The following is a 23,008-nucleotide window of genomic DNA, read 5'->3' as shown; positions in this document are numbered from 1 at the left end:
TTAACAAAATTTTAATTGAAACTGAATGATTAGTTTTTTGTTTGTGAAAATGAGCACCAAACTAATCTTGAAGGGAACACGTAGTTCATTTGGCTACATCCACTATAATTGTTATTCATTCTTTTTCATGTTTAACAAGCATTGTTCCTGATTCCAGTATTGCAGCTTTGTATTATCCTGACCCTTCCCTGTGTCAATTTTTGCTTTCCTTCTCGTTAGGATCAAATTAAATGAGAGTCCGTTTAACCAACGGCTCCCCCACCCCTATTACTGATTCTCCAGCCCCCCCGCCCCTTACCTATCCTCCAGTTCCACCCTCCCTCCATCCTCAGGTACCCCTGCAACCTCACGAGATGCGGTGTGGAAAAATCAGTAATCCTAAAATTTCAACTGTCACATGACCATTCTTTCCCCTCTTTTACAAAGCTCTGGAACTGCAGTCTAATAAGCTCTGTTTGCCTTTTGCTTGAAGGTCAACCCTTGATATTCTAATATCTTGTTCCTTGTTCTTGATTTTTTTGGGAGGGGGTATTGGTTTGGTCATAGCACCCAACTCATTCATTCTCCTCATGATTAGAAAGCAGCAGTACTTAGGTCTAACAGAATTTAGTGTTGCCCTTGACGTGGTAGCCAAAAGGCTTCTACAAATGATTAACCAGTTATTCAATTTTCTGAGTAAATTTGATTTGACTGGCATTTCACCAAGCTTAATTTTCCCTTTGAAGCAATGAAATCTGTTACAACCTATTATATATGTTTATAAGATGCAGATAAAGCTTTCTGACAGCTCAGGATATAATTATGAGATGAAAGTGTTTTTGAAAGTAAAGCAACAGGATGCACAAACTTTTTGTTCCTTCTTTTGGTACTTTTACTGTCAATCATGACCATCTTAAGCAGGCCAACGCCAACCAAACCTACATATGAGAAGTGAAAGACGTTTTACATAAACACACTGCACTGAAAGTAGTGTAGAGACCACGAGGCTGGATTCTTCTGACCTTACCCTAGGCCTATGTCTGACATCGGAATACTATGACTGAAACTGACATATTCTCGTTGTCTTTAGCCCTCGAAAATTTAGGCGGAGGCCACAATTTATATAATGTATGTCATTGGTTTCAATACTAAAAGGCCAGATTCTTCTGACCTTGGCCTAGGCCTACATATTGAGCAGGACATTCATTGAATGACTCATTAACTTAGTCTAGGGTTCTATGTCCTTGATGATTTAATCTGAAGCCCGCAATATATTTGATGTGTTTTAATAGAGACTAAGCACTGTTCTACATTGAAGTCTCCAGGTATACAGATAACTACTTACTGAAGAGTAAGCAGCATTAAAGTCTCCAGAAATATGGACAACTTCTTAACCCTTATTAGACAGGTAAATATGTCAATATGTAGCTAATCAAGCTGGGTAAACTTTGAGGTGGGCCAGTTTACGAAAAAAAGCATCAATGGAAAGAGGAAGATACTGGAGAGCAGCATTGAAGTCTCCATGAATATAGAGAACTACTTACTGGAGAGAAGCATTGAAGTCTCGAGGAACATAGATCACTACTCACTGGAGAGAACCATTGAAGTTTCCGGGAATAAGGATAACTACTTACTGGAGGCAGCATTGAAGTCTCAATGAATATGGATAACTACTTACTGGAGAGAAGCATTGAAGTCTCAATGAATGTAGATAACTATTTACAGGAAAGAGGCATTGAAGTCTCCAGGAATATGGATAACTGCTTACTGGAGGTAGCATTGAAGTCTCCAGGAATATGGATAACTACTTGCTGGAGAAAAGCATTTAGGTCTCCAGGAATATGGATAACTACTTATTGGAGAGCATCATTAAGGTCTCCATTAATGTAGATAGCTACTTACAGGAGAGAAGCATTGAAGTCTCCAGGAACAGCTTCTCCAGGAACACAGATAACTACTTACTGGAGAGCAGCATTGAAATCTCCATGAATGTAGATAGCTACTTACAGAAGAGAAGCACTGAAGTCTCCATTAATGCAAATAACTACTTACAGGAGAGAAGCATTGAAGTCTCCAGGAATATAGATAACTACTTACTAGAGACAGCATTGTAGTCTCGAGGAACACAGATAACAACTTACCGGAGGCAGCATTGAAGTCTCCAGGGATATGGATAACTATTTACTGGAGACAGCATTGAATTCTCCAGGAACACAGATAACTACTTACTGGAGACAGCATTGAATTCTCCAGGAATATAGATAACTACTTACTGGAGGCAGCATTGAAGTCTCCAGGGATATGGATAACTACTTACTGGAGGCAGCATTGGAGTCTCCAGGTATATAAATAACTACTTACTGGAGGCAGCATTGAAGTCTCCAGGAATATGGATGACTACATACTGGAGGCAGCATTGATATCTCCAAGAATATAGATATCTACTTACTGGAGGCAGCATTGAAGTCTCCAGGGATGTAGATAACTACTTACTGTAGGCAGCATTGGAGTCCCCAGGGATGTAGATAACTACTTAATTGGAGCCAGCATTGAAGTCTCCAGGAACATAGATAACTACTTACTGGAAACAATTGGAGTCTCCAGGAATATGGATAACTACTAACTGGAGGCAGCATTGAAATCTCCAGGAATATGAATAACTACTTACTGGAAACAGCATTGAAGTCTCCAGGAATATGGATAACTACTTATTGGAGGCAGCATTGCAGTCTCCAGGAATATGGATAAACACTAATGGAGGCAGGCATTGAAGTCCTCCAGGAATATGGATAACTACTTATGGAGGCAGCAATTGAAAGTTATCCGGATAGGAAGAACTACTCACGGGAGTCAAGCATTGAAGTCTCCAGGGATATGGATAACTACTTATTGGAGGCAGCTTGAAGTCTCCAGGGAATATGGATAACTACTTATTGGAGGCAGCATTGAAGTCTCCAGGAATATGGATAACTACTTACTGGAGACAGCATTGAAGTCTCCAGGATAACTACTTACTGGAGACAGCATTGAAGTCTCCAGGATACTTACTTACTGGAGGCAGCATTGAAGTCTCCAGGATAAGTACTTACTGGAGACAGCATTGAAGTCTCCAGGAGGCAGCATTGAAGTCTCCAGGATAATTACTTACTGGAGGCAGCATTGAAGTCTCCAGGATAAGTACTTACTGGAGGCAGCATTGAAGTCCTCCAGATAATTATTTACATGAGACAGCATGAAGTCTCAGGATAAAGACTGACTGGAGCAGCATTGAAGTCTCCAGGATAAGTACTTACTGGAGACAGCATTGAAGTCTCCAGGATAAGTACTTACTGGAGGCAGCATTGAAGTCTCCAGGATAAGTACTTACTGGAGGCAGCATTGAAGTCTCCAGGATAATTACTTACTGGAGGCAGCATTGAAGTCTCCAGGATAAGTACTTACTGGAGGCAGCATTGAAGTCTCCAGGATAAGTACTTACTGGAAGCAGCATTGAAGTCTCCAGGATAAGTACTTACTGGAGGCAGCATTGAAGTCTCCAGGATAAGTACTTACTGGAGGCAGCATTGAAGTCAGGATTAAGTTACTTACTGGAGCAGGCATGAATCTCCAAGGAAAATAACTTACTGGAGCAGCCATTTGAAGTCTCCAGGATAACTACTTACTGGAGGCAGCATTGAAGTCTCTAACTAAGTAGTGACCTGGAGACTCCAATGCTGCCTCCAGTAAGTAGTTATCTTTCATTCATGTGGACTTTAATTTTTCTCTCTAGTAAGGTGCTATCCATATTCCTTGAGAATGGGCCACAATTAAAGCCTGAAAGTAGTACTTAAGTTTTAGTAAAATACTATATTAATACTCACAAGTAAATAATTTATACTCGGTAATCTTGTGGGTTTCTTTTTTTAATGTAAGAAATTTTACGAGAATGGAAATTTGACAAAAAAAAAAAAAAAAAAAAAAAAAAAAAAAAAAAAAAAACAATCAATCTGTATTTCTTGAGTCCTATAAACAAAGGCTAATACGAAATTATGGTTGTGAAAAACACTGAGCATGACAATTGTGTATTACTACATAGTTTTTAGATAGGTGTTATAAATTCATTTATGAAACCAGCTGATTTTAATAAAGAAAACTCATAATTATATAATTACAAAAAGCTTGGGTGTTTTACTTTTTAGCCATGATTATGACCAAGGACCAGCTCAAATGAGGGGAGAAATTTAGCCATTTAAGTTAAATGTAAAGAAATAAAATCAAAACCTGACGAATACTGAAAGCAAAAGCAATTCAATCCAGCTCTTATTTCTATGTATCTACCCATCTAAGGTGCATCTGGTTGCAAGGTCAAATTGCTAATTGTATACATAAAAATATTCAGTATTAAAAGTGAAATACCTTACAAAGCACTTAATTACATTACACAGGGTAATTCCATTGTAATTCCTTTTTCAAGTGGGTCTTTCACAATCGATGAATTCTCGAACTACCACCATAGTTGTCATGAACTCATATGAACCTCACTATTCTGCGAATGATCATCGTGGAGTTTACTTTCATAAAAATGAAAATACAATCGATGATTAAACTTCTTGATGTTTTGTTAGGTCACATGTGGAGGGAAATTTTAAATATTGAACGAGATATTTGAAACAGATAGTTTGGCTTCAATAACTTGTTTCACACCCTCACTAATATTGCTGTGTCGCCGTCCACGAAGACACAGCAATATTGGCGAGGGTGTGAAATTGACACTAAATAATGATCTACCATGGACAAAAGTATGATCCCAGGAAACGCCTCAGCAGCCACACCTAAATGGAACAAAGGTTGACGACTATGGTTAGTAAGCACTGAATATGATTTTCACCATTGCTATTTTTATCATTCTGTTATTATACAATTTTTCTATATATTTAACAACTTAATTCACTGGTAATGTAAACTATTATTCTTATATCATTAATATTATTAACACATTGTCTACAGTAGTGATTAGAAAATGTGAGCATTGGCATCCAATATCTCGACCATTCACATCCGTCGTTACAAGACAAAGAGGCTTCATTGCTGTGTTACCAGACCATTATCATGAAACATAAGGGGACGGGGTAAAGGAACACTTTGAGGCAACTGTATGTAGTACGCACGCTCACAATGGTCCAGTTAGAGAGCTAATAAAGAGGAATGAAGTGATCTTCTGACAGCTTATAAAATTTCTGAAAAACATGTCAATGTTATTATAGGTATGCAACGAATGAAAGTTAAACGTGCCGTGCAACTGCTGTCCAAAAGTACTTATAAATCTTTAGATCACTTCGACAACCAAGGATATTTGAAGAGAAGGGCTGGAAAATTACAAGCCATTTCATTGGGCTTGTTGATAGATAGTTTGATCCGTTTTATTCTCAACTGCCAACAGATAGAAAATCATCAAGAAATGCTTACGTGACTAAACCTGTAAATGCAAGACCAAATCTTTCAGGACATGAATAGCACCACTAGAGAAATGCACGTGAAGAAAAGTACAATGCTCCCATCACCAGTTGCATTTAAACATCGTCTCAGAGCCCACCTTTTAGGAAAAGACAGCACACGTGTAAGCCCAAAGAGCAACGTTTAAAACTGCAACTGTAAAAATGTAACATCCGCCTCATTTTCCAACATCTCTGACAAGCAAGACGCCTCATTCGAAGACGAAGGAAATTCCCTTCAGAAAGAACCCAGTTTATCAGCAATTTTATTTTGCTTACCAGTATTTAATAAGGATGATCAAAGTGATGACTTCAAAGACCAGGAAGTTGAAGAACAAACATGGGAAGATGCCATATGTTGGCGGGTTCATTGCTCGCAAGTTTCCACAACTGGAACATTTAGGAGCAAAAGTAACAAAGGAAGATGACACAAAATTTTGCCATAAGCTTTAGTGAAGGGAAACTAATGAAACCTAGTGTTTCTTGATCATTTGAAGTGTACGGATAGGATGTTTGATTCTCACCATGGGAGGAAAATTTTTTAACAGCCTTAAAAGGAGCGATGATTAAATTAGCGGATATAATTAGCATCAGATCCAAATAACTTCAGAAGTCGAAATATTTTTTTCCATGCCATACAGTTTTTAGAATTCGAAATTTGAACAGACATTAGTAGTTCCAGGAAAGCGGTGCATATATTGAAAAAGTTAGCGACATAGCTATATATGTGCAAAATGTGATTTCATGGAGATCTGTTAAATGTGTAATTTAGACATATTTATATTATTGTTTAGAATGTTCTTTAGAACTCGCTCACGATTATTTAATATATTAAGATAAAGTTTTAATTCTGAATATTATTTTCCTTCAGAAACATAATAGTATTTAATAACGGATAAAAAGAAGAAAGCAAAGGTAGGTTTTCTATAATTTCAATGTTATTTGGCGAAAATGTTCTAATGATCTCTCTTATGACATAGTAGAATGAAGAACCTACATCTGACTATTAATTTAATTATCGAATAGCTTAGAGTATTTAGAAAAATAAAAAAAAGAGAAAGTAAAAGCAGGATTGCTATAGGTTAACGTCCCTGACTGCGGTTATGTGACGTCACGCACCTAGCCGTTTAATCCTGTACCCCAGTTTAAGCTGCGCATGACAAGACCTTATATTCTGTCTAGACCTTGGTTCAACTAGACCGTGTCACTTGGCACACCGAGCACTGGCTCAATTAAGACTTTTTTTTTTTCTTTTTTCTTTATTGCATTTGATTGTTTTCATATATTATTATTACGTTCAATTTATTGTGAAATAACATTTTGTTTTTATGTGCATTGGTACTGCTTTTACGTACATATTATAGTAAAGATTTTACTGCCTCCTCTTCTCTCCTCAACAATACCACGACGCACGATAACTTAAAATCATTCATTCATTATTCCTAAAAAATATAAACGCTACCTCCCTCTACCTCAAGTTAGCTGTGTATCACCGCAATGACGAATGATTTTGTTAATCATTTGTGCTAAATTTTACTGCGAAAAGCTTTGTTCTTTCATTTACTATTTGTTAATATTGTCAACTAGACCGTTTCACTCGGCGCACTGGACACTGGCTCAATTATAAGACCCCTTTTTTTTGCTTTTGATTGTTTTCATACTTTATCATTACGTTAAATTATGTGAATTGTTATTGTTTTTACATACATACAATAATATTTTAACTCTCCTTTTCTCTCCTCAACATATCAACGCTCCCTCGTTCAGTCTCCAGTCAGCTGGGGTGACGTCACCGCAGTTACGTACGATTTTATACATCTTTTATGCTAAATGTTATATTGAAAGCTAAATTTGATATTAAATACTTTATACTTTAATGTATTTTGTCGAATATTGTCATCATTAAACTATATATTGTAAATGAAAAATAAATCAATACAGTTTAACTTAACTTGTAAGACCCAGTAGGCCATCGAATACAAGTACAAACTAGATAATCAGTCAGTTCGAAGTATGAGCATTTGTTCGACAAACGATACAAAATTTTCTCGAAAATTTTGTTCGAAAAACGGAAAGTTCGAAATATGAAACTTTCGACAAACGAGGTACCACTGTATTCCCCTTTCCTGAAGTAGACTGAATACTCGTTTATGGTAATTTGGTGATTGCTGTGTTATTCATCTTAAGGAAAGGCAATTATTGCATTGTCATTATATTTTTCCATGGTGAAATTTGTTGTATCCTTAGCTCAATTTTTCTCTGCTTTCTTGATTGTATTTTAAAGACTGTTATGCAAACGCTTATGCGGCTGTAAATACAATGGGGAAAGAAGGCCGGGTCGGGTCAACCGATGTGACCCAGGTAGCGTTAGGATTCTGTTTTCAGATACATGTCGAGAACAGCCAAAGGTAGTTAAGTGCACAAATACTCCATGTATATGAGAGAGTAGGTTCATCTGTTGAAAAAATACAAATTCCTTGATGATTTGGTATTTTTCAAGAGGTGCATGAGGAGCTGGTTCACCTTGCCATCAAGCTGTGAAAATATCCCATTCAAGCAGTTCAGTTGCTGGGGAAGGTTTTCGAGATTTTGTGGCCCCTACTTCTGCATAGAGCAGACAGCTTTTGAGGTTTGGGAACCCAAGGGATGAACCAGTTCCCCACATGACTAATCAGGACACACCCCCCTTTGGTGAATCTTTTCAGCACCTTAGACATCCCACTGCACTTCTACCCGATCCATTGGATTAGTGTTAGTCATCTTGTTATTCAGATAACCTTGGTGGCTCCTCACTGGCTGTGTACTGAGTTGCATCTTTATCGGCTATAGTATCTTATTGTCAAAGTGTTGAGAAACCTTTGTCTCATGTCTTCTACAAGGATTAGTGGTTGATCTCTAATTGAACTTCTTCTACTAGATTGCAGTGTCGTCCATTTCAACCATGATAAGTTCCTTGCTGTTTATACAGTAGGGCTACCTCTCAGCCCTTCCTGGTTCTGGCCAAAGGGCTCAGACCTCTTACCATATTAGATGTTTGCATGGTGGGGATATAAAAACTAACCCATTCTAGGAACTGTTCTCATTGGAGAAATAGAGCTGTGACTCAATGTTTTTTTCAACTAGTTGCTCTATGAACATGAGATAGCCTATGATTGGAGGCCTTATGTGTGAGACAATTTTCTTCTAGCTTTGGCAGTGGCAAGGAGAATGGATGAATTGTATGATTTCTCTTCATGTAGCATTCAGAGGGGGTATATTCCATTCTCTCTTGTTCATTTTGTATGAAATCAGAACCCATCAATCTTTAATAATAGAATTTTCAGTTCTTGACCTCATCAAGGTTTTGGTTCAGAACCAAGATGGGTGCTGCTGTTCTGTCAGTTGTGATTTTAACAAAGTACATATGCAAGATTCAACATCCTAAGTGGATGTTGAGAAGTATACTGTTAATACTCGGTCACAAGGAGGAAGTGTTTTAGGTCACTATCTTGTTAGAACTTTGGGTGGTCATAAAGCAGGCATAAAAGTCACCTGGCAATGATGTGGCCCAATACCCCATGAGAGAACTTATAGTTGGACATGTTTCATACTTAGTGTTGAGGGGAACTAATTGGTATTACAGATACTGAGGGCAATTACTTGTAACTTTTCAATGAGGGATGTTGCTCACAATCCCTTGGATACTTTTTAAGGGCCTTTGGTGGCTTCATGCTGCAATCAAAGTTTTTTTGTGTTAAGTAAGGTTATGAACAACCATATGCTGGTAAAAATCACTGTTGTCTTAAACATTACACATCAAGGTGTATAAGCGGTATCAGGATTCATCCTTCCCATTTTCATTTATGTGACTGGGAAACAGTACCTTCAACCAAAGGAATGAGTCTCCATCTAAAAGAAGAGGGCTAGTTTCCTTGTAGGAATAAAACAAAATTTTAAAGGGAATTTGAATTTTGCCTTGAAATATGTCATATTCCCACCCCCACCTCTAAGCAACCTCGCTTTTGTCCCTGATGCTGAAGGAAAAAGTAGCATTTTATACAGCGAGAGTGGCTGAATACCCCACTCATTTGCCACTAATTAACGACAGTACCTTGTTGCTAAACTTGGGCAACTGGACCAGCTTTCAGAAGGTAATGCATATAAAGGACTTCATATTTGTCTATTGAAGATTCAAGAAAATTTATTATTTTGTATATTTAAGGAATATTTAAGGGACTTATCATTTAGCATATTTAAGGAGAGATGCAAGTTACCTTAATTTGGAATTTCCAGGGGAGATTTGTTGGAATATTACAGAAGATGGGGTACAAGAGAATAACACTTGAGAGAAGACTGATTAGTATTTTGATCCTTTGGAGAAAATAGAAGCCTGAAAAGTGCTGACTAAATAGCATGGAAGAGGCACTGAAACAGAGGCCGATATGCAGCAAGTGAGAGTGCATACAATGAAGGTGAGTGAATTTATACTGTATGATGAGAGGGGTTGGTATGGTGGTGCTGAATCTTATACATATATGTAGAGGCAAATCAAGTGGTTAATGTGTTGCATGTTCTGCATAAGGGACTTATCCTTGATTGAGCAGTTGAGAGTAGTGTCAAACAGGGTATAGTTACAATACAGTACCAAACATGATATAGCCCATTTGGGATACAGTACTAGATGAAATGTTGTGTAAGCAGTTATAAGGTATAAAGTGGGTAATGATTTCTTTGTCGAAGAAGGTTGTGGGAAAAAGAAAACTCCCCTAAACTATCATTTCTGTACATACTTAAATTAACCTTATACGTACATATCCAAAACCTGAAATTGATGAACAGATTTATTAAGGCAAAGAAAAAAACACTTAAGACAATATATATATTTATTTAATTTTCAGTGACAAGACTATATTTATCACAGTACATGAAAATATTCTAATATGACAAACATTATTTATCTTTTGATAAATTTTTTGAAGGGGGAAGGAAAGGAATTACTGGAGGTAAATGGCACTAAAATCATTCCATGAGTTTTTTTTATTTTAAAAAATAAAGAAAAATCTAAAGCAATATAAAAAAAATGGGAGATGAAGTGCACCTGATGATAATATCAACATATCTAGTATGTTAAACTCCACACACTGTAGTTGATCAGCTTAAAAAATTAATATTTTTGTATAACAAATTTACAACCACTTATTGTTTACCTATAGCCAAATTAAGTACCTATGAAAAAATAAAATTTTAAAGTGGGGTATAAAAAATAAAAGTACATTAGTGGTCATAAAAATTTCTGAACTTTCACAAAAATGTAGGAGAATGTGCATGGGATGAAGAATGCACAGAACAACAGTGAAACTGTATGCAATATTAATAACATTTATTTAACATGATGCAATAAATCAGAAAAATGAAATTTCTTTTTAGTACTTGCAATTTGTGATTTTCCAAATGTCTTTATAGTATTCCCATATAACGTATTCATTGCATAAAAAAATGTCATATCTGAAATCATTTATTGATCTAGTAATAAAACAGGATAAATTAAATGCAACTTAAAAATCCTGAAATAGTTTATGTAATCTTCATACCTGATCCAACAGAACTGAAAAGTTTTCTCCATTATAATTTTTACAACCACTTAAAATGTTCACTGTAGTAAAATTTAGTACCTCTAAAGAAATAAATCCTCTACTTTTAAAAAGTATCTATGGTGAATAAAATAAATTAACCAAGTACAGTAGTCAAAATTCACACTAAAACAAAAGACAAGTTAGGTGGGTGGCAGGCCATTGTGTTTGATGTATATAGTCCAGTCTGGACAGCGTGGTTCTAGTAACCCTTCATCAGCAGAGGTGGCTGCTATGATAAGACCAAATACTGCTACAATAAGAAGGAATGATGTAAAGACACCCCTTATAATTTGTTGGTTAGTGTAAGGCCAGTTCCTGGTTCTGTAGTTACGAAGTAGTTCTTCCAAACACTGATGCAACCAGCTGTAAGAGATAAAAATTTTAGATTAAAAACTAGTAAAATATCTGTAAGGCTATGTAATTGTAATTTAAAGACTAGGAAATATAAATTATGAATTGATATGGCTGAGGTATATTATTGACATACTGCAGCTATGTTCCTTTTGTTAATAGTGTAACCGTTCAGGAGTGTAACATATGCCATCATTAGGCAGTAAGAATAACTTTCATTGTTTCTGAACATGAGAAATAGGGTTTACTGTAACTTCTGTAAATCAGTCCTAAGATAAGGCATAGTTTGATTAGATACCCATTTCTGCTAAAACATCCACCACCTAAGCTTTAGTACACATTCAGTAATAACCAGCACTAGTACATACAATACATAACACTTTTTGGCTAGGCTCGGTGGATTGGTTATATGTAGTTAGTTGGAGACTCGTTTTGGAGACTTCAACGAGTCTCCCGTTGCTGTAATACCACCTCTTGGGTTATTCCTTTTTGGCTTTCTATGTACTTGTCTGCATTCTCAGTAATTTACTATCTGTAAATATATCCTACATCGACTAACTGTTACTCTGATGTTAACATGTCACTTTTAAATGTTTTACATTTAATTAATATCTATACTTTGTGTTACCTTTAATTACTGTGCAAACATGTTTCTGTCTGTGATAAGTTAGTTATATACAGAAATAATAAAAAGGAATCGTTTCTTATTTTTTGCAGGGCAACTACAAACGAGTTTAACACATGAAAGACCTCGAGTCCTTATAAAACAGACAGAGGATGCTGTGAATCAGGAAAATATCCAATATTCAGTAAAAAAAAAAAACTTCACAGAATTGGGAGGTGACTAAAATTAACAAAAGGTTTTAGAGGATGTGATGGGAGGGCAAGGTCTGTGACAAGAATGAGTAACAATAATCATGAAAAAGAGAAATGAAAAATGACAAGAGGAATTGAGCAGAATCAGGCACCAGTAAATGTACAGTCACATTTCAGACTAGAATGGATGGGCAGCCAAAAAAAGTAAATGAAGTGGGTATGTGCCTTATAACTTGGTAAATGGTAACAACTGCACACAGAATCTATGCTGTATTTATACTGAAATTTACAATTTTAAACAATTGCTATATTTTTCATAAAACAAACTAGGTTAAGGGCTTCTTAGGCTTATGTTGTAGGAAAGGCAGTGTTTTGAAACCATGCTATATTTTTTTTCCAGCTGTTGGTTTACAGTGTGCTCAAGTCCAGGGCCGACTGTACCATGTTTAACTGGCATAAAATGATGACCTTCAAGATTGTATTAAAAGGAAAGCTATTGTTACAAGCAAAGGGACTTCAACCAGTGCTGCTGTTTACTATTTAAGCCCAACAAAACTCCTAGTATTGCTGAGGTAACTTCCTATTTCCTGACATATCTAAAGCAAGACTGTGATGAAGGATACAGAGCCAAGAAGATCTACGTATGCACTGGATGGGCCTCTCTATAAAGACATTCAAGAGAACATTCTACCTGGTCTTAAGAGAACATGCCTTACAATTCAAGGCTGCCATACATTTCTTTCCAAATGAAAGGTCAATATCAAACTGATTTCAGTTTGGAATTGATGGAATTTTGAGGGTTTGTCAAGGAGCATTTTTGATAGCCTAGAAAGCAAACTGCAAGGTGCCGACATGATGGGGGCCACCTACCAAAACACTACATGGTGGGCAGTGCCTCGCTAGAGTAAACAATACACTTACACCAATTCATCATAAGACCATGGAATACTCAAGTAACTGAAGAACTACCTGTCATTCAGCCTACAAACGAGGGCATCTTTTCAACCCTCAAGGCATATGATCTGGTGTGGTTAACATGTTCAGCATAAGGCTTATAAAAAAAAAACTGCAGATGCTTAGGATGAGATGCAGTGAAGTTGTATTTCAAATAACATGAAGGGAAAGAGACATTCATGTACAAGGCTTTCTTTTAGCAGAGAAACACCTGTGTGGACAGTCTCCATGTAGTCTTGCTCAAGAAAGACCAAAAGGATCTTGCTGACCAATGAGGAGGTGATGGCAATAGATTAAGGACATGCAGCAGAATGAGAAGATTAAGACGAAGGAACTGCTGAAACCTCCAAAGGGTGCATTATATTACAGTATTTCCATAAAAATCATGAAGGAAGTTTACTACCTAACATTCTAGGAGCTAGTCTACCACACTGATCCATACCAAAGGAAAAACCAATTGTCTGGCAGAGATGACATATTTATTTCTTTTAGACATCATTGTTTGTCCACTGCCTCCTTGTCTATGTATCCCGACTGGTAATGTACCAATGTCATCAAAGCAGAAGTCTACCCAAAGCTCTTGCATCAACACGGGTTGCCTCCCAATCTCTACCTGGTGTCTCACTGGGCAGAAAAAATTGTCCTCACACCTCTGCTGGTAACAGAAGATAAGGCAGACATGGAATTAGGTTGTGATGTTGGGAATAAACAACAATCCTCTATTGACCACTTTCAGACATGACATGAGTTTGACTAGCCCATATCCATGTAAACTTCTAGGAAAGGAGGAAATACATATACTATTATATATAACACTTCTTTAACCATCAAGTACTAGATAGATCCTTGGTGTGTCATACTGTATGATGCAATATTGCTTGATCACCACTTAGCTGGAAAACCAGCTCGTGCAAAGAAAAGAGTATCAGAAAAAACAAAAAACTTTTAAAAGTGTTGCTCGAGAAAATTCCAAGAAAGGAGAATTTTGGGAATATCTATCACTGTGGATACTGTTCCTTTCATTACTGCAAGAATGGTTTATAGGTAGCTTCCCTAATCCTCCTAAAGTACCTGGAGACAGTTTCCTCAGTGCCTGCCAGAAGTTGAGCAGGTGAAATGTGAAAATTGGATCTATCCAAGGGTATATTAAATCCTCAAATATCCAACAGATTCATAAAAACCTAAAAGATTTACTTAGGCTTACTATAAAATGTATGTAAGTTGTGTTACTTCCTCTGCTGATAGTTTGCCAAAAATGTGTGTGAAGCAATATACTGATGTCTGAAAAGAATCCAGGCAATACATCATTAACGTTTTAAAGCTTCGCTTCCTTCAAAGTTATCGACTACCAGTTGATACAAGGTCCCAGAGCAATAGCTGCCTGGGACTTTCATAAATAACTTACTTTTGTGACTGGAGTCCAAAGGCCCCAGAAGTGTTGTTTGCCGTGTGTGTGTCTGTTACTTGCGAATGAAGAAGGGACGTATTATCATCTTCGTATGTCCTGTAAAAATTAAATATGTAATAAAAATTACTTGTTACATCATGTCTAGTCTCAGTGAAATGAAGCTAGACGCACATGTAAAGGCAAATAATTTTAGAACAACATTTTATAAACCGAGACCTACTTACTGTCTGACAAAAGCTGTCAGTGTAAACTGAGACCTCCTGTCTGACAGAAGCTGTTAATGGCTCAGGCTGAAGACAAGTGATGGATTTACAAGCAAACCATTAGAGGGCAGCCAAGTTTTCCCTTGCTAAAGTAAGGGAGTTCTTCTTACTTTACTGTATCCTTTAGACAAATAAAAATCCTAGGCATTATTAATATTACAGTACTTGATTTAACCATCATTTTATTTTCTGTTCAAGTAATGAAGACAATTCGGCATTTTTTAATTTTTTTGAATGTACTCTATCAATGAGTATGGTCTTCTAATTCAGCACTACAATTAAGAAACTAAAATTACCAGAAATGAGGGTATAAGATTAGTATTTAAATGGGTATAAAGAGAATATTATCATTGTTTAAAGCAAAGTGTGAAAGTTGGTAGTGTGCCAGAGAAAACTAACCATAAAGAGAATCCTATTATCATTGTTTAAAGCAAAGTGTGAAAGTTGGTAAAGTGCCAGAGAAAACTAACCATAAAGAGAATACTATTATCATTGTTTAAAGCAAGAATATTATCATTGTTTAAAGCAAAGTGTGAAAGTTAGTAGTGTGCCAGAGAAAACTAACCAAAGGTGATATAATTACAATGAGGCAAGTTCAGTCTAAAAAAGGAGTTATATCATGTATCTGTAGATTTTTAGAAGTACATATTACCAATTTGATGAATACTGAAAGGGAACCAAAATGACAGTCTAAACCAAGTGATGACATCAAGAAATGGAACAAGAAACAAGTGATGATATCAAGAAACAGAACGTGAAAAAGAGAAGACAGTTTATGAGACCCACTGTAGTGCCTCTATAGATTTGCTGTTAAGAACAGATAAGATTGAGATCTTGGATGTTTAAAGAAAATAGATTTTTTAGAGAAGGTCAAGGTATGACAGAGTAATAGAAAGGGAAAAAACTGTCTGGAAGAGGTCATATAAATGTATTACAACACACTAAATCCAATATAATTAAAAAGAAATGCTCAAGATCAAGACTGATAGCTGGGTTGTGTATGGCTAACTAATAGTGAAGAGTTGTTAGAGGAAAGATCCTAGAGGAGGTGATCAATTTTAATTAGATTTGTAGTGAATTCATTTTTTTTCCCAGGGTATATGTAGTCCTAGATGCAAGATGCACAACACAGTACAGTACTTACATACTGTTGTTTACAAGAATACTCGGCAACACATTATTAGTGCTCCACTAATTTTTGGTAAAATTGAGAATGTCTAATATCTCGGGGTAATTAATTGTGACCCTTTACCTACGTTCACAAAATCTACCCTTTAAGCCATTCTATGTATAAAGTTATGAAATAGTGATGAAGTGTAAATACTGTACATTTAACCATTGTGCTCAATTTTTGTCTGTTCCCAATAAGTTTTAGTCAAATATCCATATACGTACCTGTAAAGCCTTTTCCCCTCTATGTGTGCTGCCACTTGAGGCATAATTGAACAAAACCTGGAACCTATCTATGAAACCCTAAGTAATCCTTCCTGACTGACCTCACCAAAAGATACCTTTTCTGTCCTGAAGGGGGTCTGATGGTCTAATAAATGAACTTTCTGAGGCCACTTTCCCTTCCAGACAACTCTGAAGATGTATGTTCCCTTTTTAATTGCATTTCTTGTGACCCTGTGATACATGAATTTTACTTCCCAAACGACACCGAGAATCTTTATGGAGTTGTATTTACTATTAGGAGAATGGACACATTTCAAAATTGCACTTTCTGCTCAAAGCTATTTCTTGGTGAAAAGGTTGGAAGTGCAAACCTGTTGATGTCCTCGTGCAAATCCCATGAAAACCAAAGATGTCTCTAGTAAGCACATGAGAACAATACAAATTTTGTGTGTACAATGCGTTAGGTGAGAGCATGAAGGAAAAATGAAAGGCTGAATCAGGTTAGATTTGGGGGTAGTTCTCAGACAGTACGTCAGTTACCCATCTTTAGAACTACAAAATTATGTACTAGGGAAAATGTCTTGAAGACAGTTCATACCTTATTTCAGGTCCTAGATAATACTAGTTACTGAAATTATTCTCCATACAGGTAGCTGTACATGACTGCTTTCCCCAGAGGCTAATTGACCTTGTGACAAAAACAATAAATTCAAGATAATAAATTAATATATTATTTCTTAGAATTACTTCTACGTACTTACCTGAGCAGAAACCTTTTAAGTGAATATACTTTTGTGAACAAAACCTGTACCAAAAACTACAAACTTTGTTTTTAATAATTACAAACATATAAAGAATCCTTACATGTCACTGGGATCGTCCATAGACTGGCCATACAAAGGAAAATGAGTTAATGTACGGAGAGTTGCAGCTGAGGGTGAATTATTATCTTGACCAGCACTGTCTGTGTCCTCATCTCCACTCTCTCTTCCTTCCTCTGTAATGCTGGATCTCATCATCATGCTACAAAAAGCAAAATAGTTAATAGGTTGGATCATAGTATGATCTATTCATAATTATCCTTCATTTATCAAAGCCACCAAACCTGGATAATTAAAAAAAAAACTACAAACAGGAGACAACATGTATGAGAAAACACTGAATGCTGATGAGCACTTTTAGTTCACATATACAAAATTTTCTTTCAAGATAACTTGTTCATAAATGTCAACCATTCCCCTTGCTTTATTCATTAACTATAGCCTTGGTGATTTATCACATAAGCAGAACTTGAGACTTCTGTTGGCCTTAGACACCACTGAGATCAAAGCAAAGATAAATTTCCACCATGGAATGTCATTATCCCTCACCTTGATGACTCAAGTACCCAAATTCATTTCAACAAATTTTTGTGTTCACATGACCCAGTCCATTAATTTTACTTTAAACCTGACAATAATTTACATGCTGAAGCTATGAAAGGTCCCTGTTAGATGGCATTGTTATGAGAAGGTGGTCTTGAGTGCTAGGAAGAAAGAAGAGATGAACAGGCCAGTTTCAGAAGAGACAAGAGTTTCAGGTCTAATATTTTTGTTAAGAAACTGTGCAGCAGTGTTTGAAATTTAAAAATTCCCTTCCGATGGGTTCCTGTTGATGACAAGGAGGCATTTGAATGTCCTTCAGATCAATATTATGGAAGGTCTTGTGTCACTATAGTATTGTTAAATATGTAGCAAACTGAAATTATCCAAGGAATTAAGTACATGCAAAGTTAGCAATGGGGTTCTGTCTAGTGAATTTGCAGTAAATATTTGGGTGGTATAAGGGAATGTTATTTTACCTTTACTGTTTGACCTTCTCATTGGTTTTGTAATAAACAATGGTAAAGGAAGAGGTTACGACTGGAGTAACAATAGAAAGTTGACACTTGAGAAGATATGAATAAGGTTGTTTTCATAAGCAAAACTTCACAAGAGAAATGGGAATAGGAACAAAATCTCATAGAAACATAATAGGGACTGATCATTCTAGTATTTAGGGACAATGACATACAATACAAATTCTCCTGAAGTGGCATTCAGTGAAAAAAAAGAAGCATATCAAAAAAATGGGTCAGCTACTCCATATTTTGGCAACAGCTGGACAGTATTCTTCAATGAATACATTCAGGGTATTCACTGAATGCAAAGCACCTCAAATAAACAAGCATGTAAAGAGTTTATACATATGATCTTTTACTTGAGGAAAAACAATATACTATACCTGTTTTATATGTATAAAATTAAAAGATTCTTTTAGTGAAAAATACCAAATTTGTAACTAATTTGTATCATATATCTGAGCTAAGAGCCTGATAACACACAGCTTAAAAAATGTAAAGATGCAAAACCATAATCAAAAAGCCTCCAGACATAAAATTTTGGGTAAAAAGAGCACACTTAGACTTACTTATTACTTGGCTTTTCCTCATTATTTTCTTGAGCTTTTGCAGCTACTGCCTTTTCGACAGTATTTGCCAATTCTTGATGGAAAGGTCGTAGATCTGGCATCAAAGATAAGCGTCGCCTAGAACTTCGCTGACTGAGGAACTGGTTAAGTACACTTTTAGATGCACCGGGCCCCAAACTGATTCTTCTGTTACCATTTTCCGATGTCTGGTGGTGAAGAAAATACTAAGCAAATAATTAGAACACCAATAAACTATAGTAACAAATTTACAAACTAATAACTACTATCCTCTTGACACCACCAAATAACTGTACCTAACAAAAATATTAAAAAATTACTTTTGTCTTCTGTGTAGCTAACATGAAAAAAAAACTTTTTAAATATTCATTATTCTTTGATTAATGCAAATAGCTGGTGCAATGAAATGATAAAAAATCAAAATGAACAGGCAGAAATTTGGACACTACAAAATTAAATACTGGACACATAACTAGAGAAACCATTTTATCAAGAGGCTGAAGATTCCAGATGATACATTCTGAACAATAATTAGCATATGTAAACATCACAGAAATACATGTTCCTCATCAGAGTATATACACACACACACACACACACACACACACACACACACATATATATATATATATATATATATATATATATATATATATATATATAACTATATATATATATAGATACATAATATATATATATTAATTATATATAATATATATATATATATATAATATATATATCATATATATATATATATATATATTATATATATATATTATATATATTAATATACTATATAAGTATATATATATCTTCTTCTAGTAGAGTCCATCTGAAAACTTAATAGTAATCTAGTATACTGTGTATTGCTCTACATTTGGTGGAAATTTAGGGCATTCACACAGAATATGCTCTAAGAAATTGGGCTTCATTCCCTAAAGTAACTAGGTTAGGAAGGACCAGAGAGAGAGAGAGATAATTAAATCCACCACACAGTATAAGACTGGAAAGTAAGAGAACTCAATATCTCGTGTGTACAAAAAAAAAAAAGAGGGACATGGTCACAGTATATTAAATACATTGAAATTTCACCATTAGTTAAGATAATTTTACATGCACATCCCACGTGTGCAATTAATTTATGAAACTGAAATGGGGTTTGTGTCCTGCATCTTCCAAAAATTTTTTGTCAGCTGTCTAAGAACTGTAGTACTACTGTAATCTTTTAAAATATACTATGTACTTCCCGTAACTGAAATCCTAAAGAATAAATTTCCAGGGCATAAGAAACTGTGATCAGAAATTACCAACGTTCATAAAACTGTAAAATACTCAAAAGTTTTGACTCCACACCTGTTTACTAAGAGCAGCAAAACTTAATGCACGTCCTCTTCGGTTAGCTCCCTCCAGGTCTCCCGCTGATGATAAATGTGATGTACCAGAACCAGAGGTGGCAGGATACTCTATCTGATTCTCCTGAAGCACTCTGAAGCATTAAGCAGAAATTCTTAACATCATGCCAAGTCACTAACTTTATATGTATACTATTTACATACATGCACATCTGGATTTATGCTGAATACCAGGATGGGTGCCTCAAAATATTGTTAACAAAAACACATAAGGTAAATGTAACCAAAGCATTGGAAAGAACATACCTGCGCATTTCTTCAAGCTCTTGGTGGTCATGTTCATAAAGTCTATTCACATTTTCCACATGTAATAGTAAAACTTCTAGGGCTTTCGACACTCTCCACTCCTGCTGTACTGCTCCCCATACCTATCAATAAAATCAAAAGAAATAAGAAATAAATACAAAGATGATACTACTCTGATCAAAGCATAAGACGTCAAAATATAATTTCTCAAACCTATATGTAACACTCGAAACCTTTATGTAACACTACCTTCTCATAAAATGCTCCAAATACGTAAAAATAAGGTTGCTGGGCGTAGCGCTTATTTTAAGACTAAACCATTAATGGTCGAAAATACTGAAACCGTTTACTTTTCATGTTTATTGCCGTTACCATACTTACTCAGACTTCTGTAGGGACCATTCCCATTTTATCAAATACAGTAACAGTCCCCGGTCTCTTAACAGAATTGATAGATGCATAAGAGATCACTGAATATAAAAATACCTCAGCTCTAATAATGTTTTAATTTTTTTTATGTAAAAACTGTAACACAAACAGAGGCATAACTGCACTAACCTCAGATGCTGACAACAGGCTGCTAGAGGAAGTTGTTAAAACGTCAACATGTTTACGAACTTGCATAATAGCATCCACTAAGTCAGTGTCTAAACAGTCTTCATGAAGTGCCTGTGGATGAAACAAATATATATTTTCTAAGCAAGCACAGTAAAATGGCATAAGTATGATGACCTCTGAATTATGTTAACAGTAGTACGTATTCCTATCTGGATTATGTCGAGATATGAACCAATCTCATTGCTTTATTAAAAAATAAAAATAAAAATTCTATATATTAGCTAACTATGACTTTACAGATGGGTAACTTTAAATATATCAGAAATATATGTGGCAGCATTCCATGAAATAATTGTAATTACAGTAAAAGACTAAAAGAAAATGCTTACACAGGCACATAGTTATGTAATGCATCAATAGTTTACAGTATAAATAGTTTGTGGTCATGTCTTTAACCAAAAGAAATTTCTTTCCTTCTTTAGTGCATATTTTGAAAAAGAAAAAAGTTCTGACTACAGCTAAATAAGACAATGAACATGTTAGTTATCTAACTGATTTCTAATCTTGTATTCTAAACTAAAATATGGTTCTTGGCTTGAATCTTTAAATTAAATTTATTTCTTCACCAGTATATCTACTCTATTTAGGAAGCAGTAGACCAGCATAAATAACACTAATTATTCAACAGAAAACATGGATGGCTGGAATGTTAATTACATGGGAATTTCCCAGTTAAGACCATATTCTCAAAACTATACTGGTGTTTACAATGCATTTCTCCATCTTCAGTAGTATACTATTCATGTATAAATAACTATATAAATAATTTTAATTCTCTTATTCCGCCAATCTTGAAAATCTCAAACTTGATTCCTGATTTTCAAAATCCTGTAGCTATTCCAAATCCCAGTGCAGCCTCGTCACCAACTTGACAAGTGTAACCATATTCATTATTATTTTTTCTTTTCTTACAAACTCCACGAATTTCCGCCAGTAGTATACTTGAATCCCTCAAATACGCTCCAACTATTGTGTCAATATTAAACATCAGAAGATATCAGCGTTTTATTTTAAGAGATGGAACGGGTTTTTTATCTGATGGTATCTTCCCGTTTCAAGGAGAATAAGTGCCACTTTCATAAATGTTGCTTCTCAAGAATGATGGATCTCACCCCTTTTACTTTGATTGCTGTGGAAGGAAGGCTAACCCAATAAATATATCCATTATGATACAATGACTGTGGGATCCTATTGTTTATGAGACATCACAAATAATGAAGTGACAATGAGCATTATCTTTTCAAAGAGTTTACCATCATCACATTTTTTGTGTGCCTTCTCTCTGGTGAAGATGGTACCTGGAGAAAAATATATAAAAGGGGAAAGAATTAAAATATATAAAAGGGGAAAGAATTAAATCAATAAAAAACCTGTGAAAACATAATACTATTTACCAATATGGACTTTCTCAGCTGATCCAACTCCCTTTCGAAATTGGCTTCAGCAGTATCTCTCTGTCGATGCTGCACGTCTAACCGTTGCTTGAGAGTCAAACGGTCTGTCTTGATCGCCAGCGATAACTGCTTGAATTTGTTCTGCAAGAACATGATAACGAAATTTTATAGAAATTAAGAAATAAGATGGATGGTGCATGTGTAAAACACATTACATTATACAGAAACCAATTCAATAGATTAAAAAAATCAAGTTATATATTACACAGTACCAATGCAATAAGTTTAAAAAAATCAAGTTAACTTTATTTTACCTTCAAATATTCATTAGTGTGGGATTAACAAATCTAAGATTCTCAAGAACATTGATATTAACATGAAAGAGTAATTTCCTACACTGAAAAATCCACAGGCTCACCTACCCACCATTTGCTGACATAAAATACCACAGCTCGACCACTCCATCCGTGAGGCATTAAATGATTAAAAATCTTATAGTGGGCATGGATGGGCATTATTCAAGGCACTGAGGCCTTGCAACACTACAGTGAAAAATCAGATGAAAATGGCAAGGTGGTTGATGTGAAATGTAAGTCTGAAATGTTACAATGAGAATGTAAGAG

General features: G+C 35.5%; 1 protein-coding gene and 1 long non-coding RNA gene across 11 annotated transcripts in view; one reads left to right on the top strand and one right to left on the bottom strand.

Annotated features, from left to right (window-relative positions):
* LOC135194933 (uncharacterized) overlaps positions 1-15,121 on the top strand; it is a 43,052-nt gene extending 27,931 nt beyond the window's left edge. Inside the window, exons 2-4 of the long non-coding RNA XR_010310037.1 lie at positions 9,723-9,901; positions 12,131-12,446; positions 12,630-15,121. This is a non-coding gene — a long non-coding RNA (uncharacterized LOC135194933). The remainder of the gene's footprint in view (positions 1-9,722; positions 9,902-12,130; positions 12,447-12,629) is intronic.
* Positions 10,299-23,008, bottom strand: part of LOC135194931 (uncharacterized) — a 1,136,289-nt gene continuing 1,123,579 nt past the window's right edge. For 9 of the 10 annotated variants that reach the window (XM_064221135.1, XM_064221140.1, XM_064221137.1 and 6 more), the window contains 8 exons: positions 22,386-22,526; positions 20,932-21,042; positions 20,374-20,495; positions 20,069-20,201; positions 18,698-18,921; positions 17,114-17,272; positions 14,589-14,687; positions 10,299-11,425 (listed from right to left, as the gene is read on the bottom strand). In XM_064221135.1, coding sequence (XP_064077205.1) covers positions 11,203-11,425; positions 14,589-14,687; positions 17,114-17,272; positions 18,698-18,921; positions 20,069-20,201; positions 20,374-20,495; positions 20,932-21,042; positions 22,386-22,526 — 1,212 coding nt within the window. In that variant the 3' untranslated portion in view covers positions 10,299-11,202. The remainder of the gene's footprint in view (positions 11,426-14,588; positions 14,688-17,113; positions 17,273-18,697; positions 18,922-20,068; positions 20,202-20,373; positions 20,496-20,931; positions 21,043-22,385; positions 22,527-23,008) is intronic. The other variant, XM_064221136.1, reaches the window with a different exon arrangement.

Source organism: Macrobrachium nipponense, chromosome 15, assembly GCF_015104395.2.
Source record: "Macrobrachium nipponense isolate FS-2020 chromosome 15, ASM1510439v2, whole genome shotgun sequence".
NCBI classification, from domain to species: Eukaryota; Metazoa; Arthropoda; class Malacostraca; order Decapoda; family Palaemonidae; genus Macrobrachium; species Macrobrachium nipponense.
This window is presented reverse-complemented; position numbering and strand designations above follow the sequence as displayed.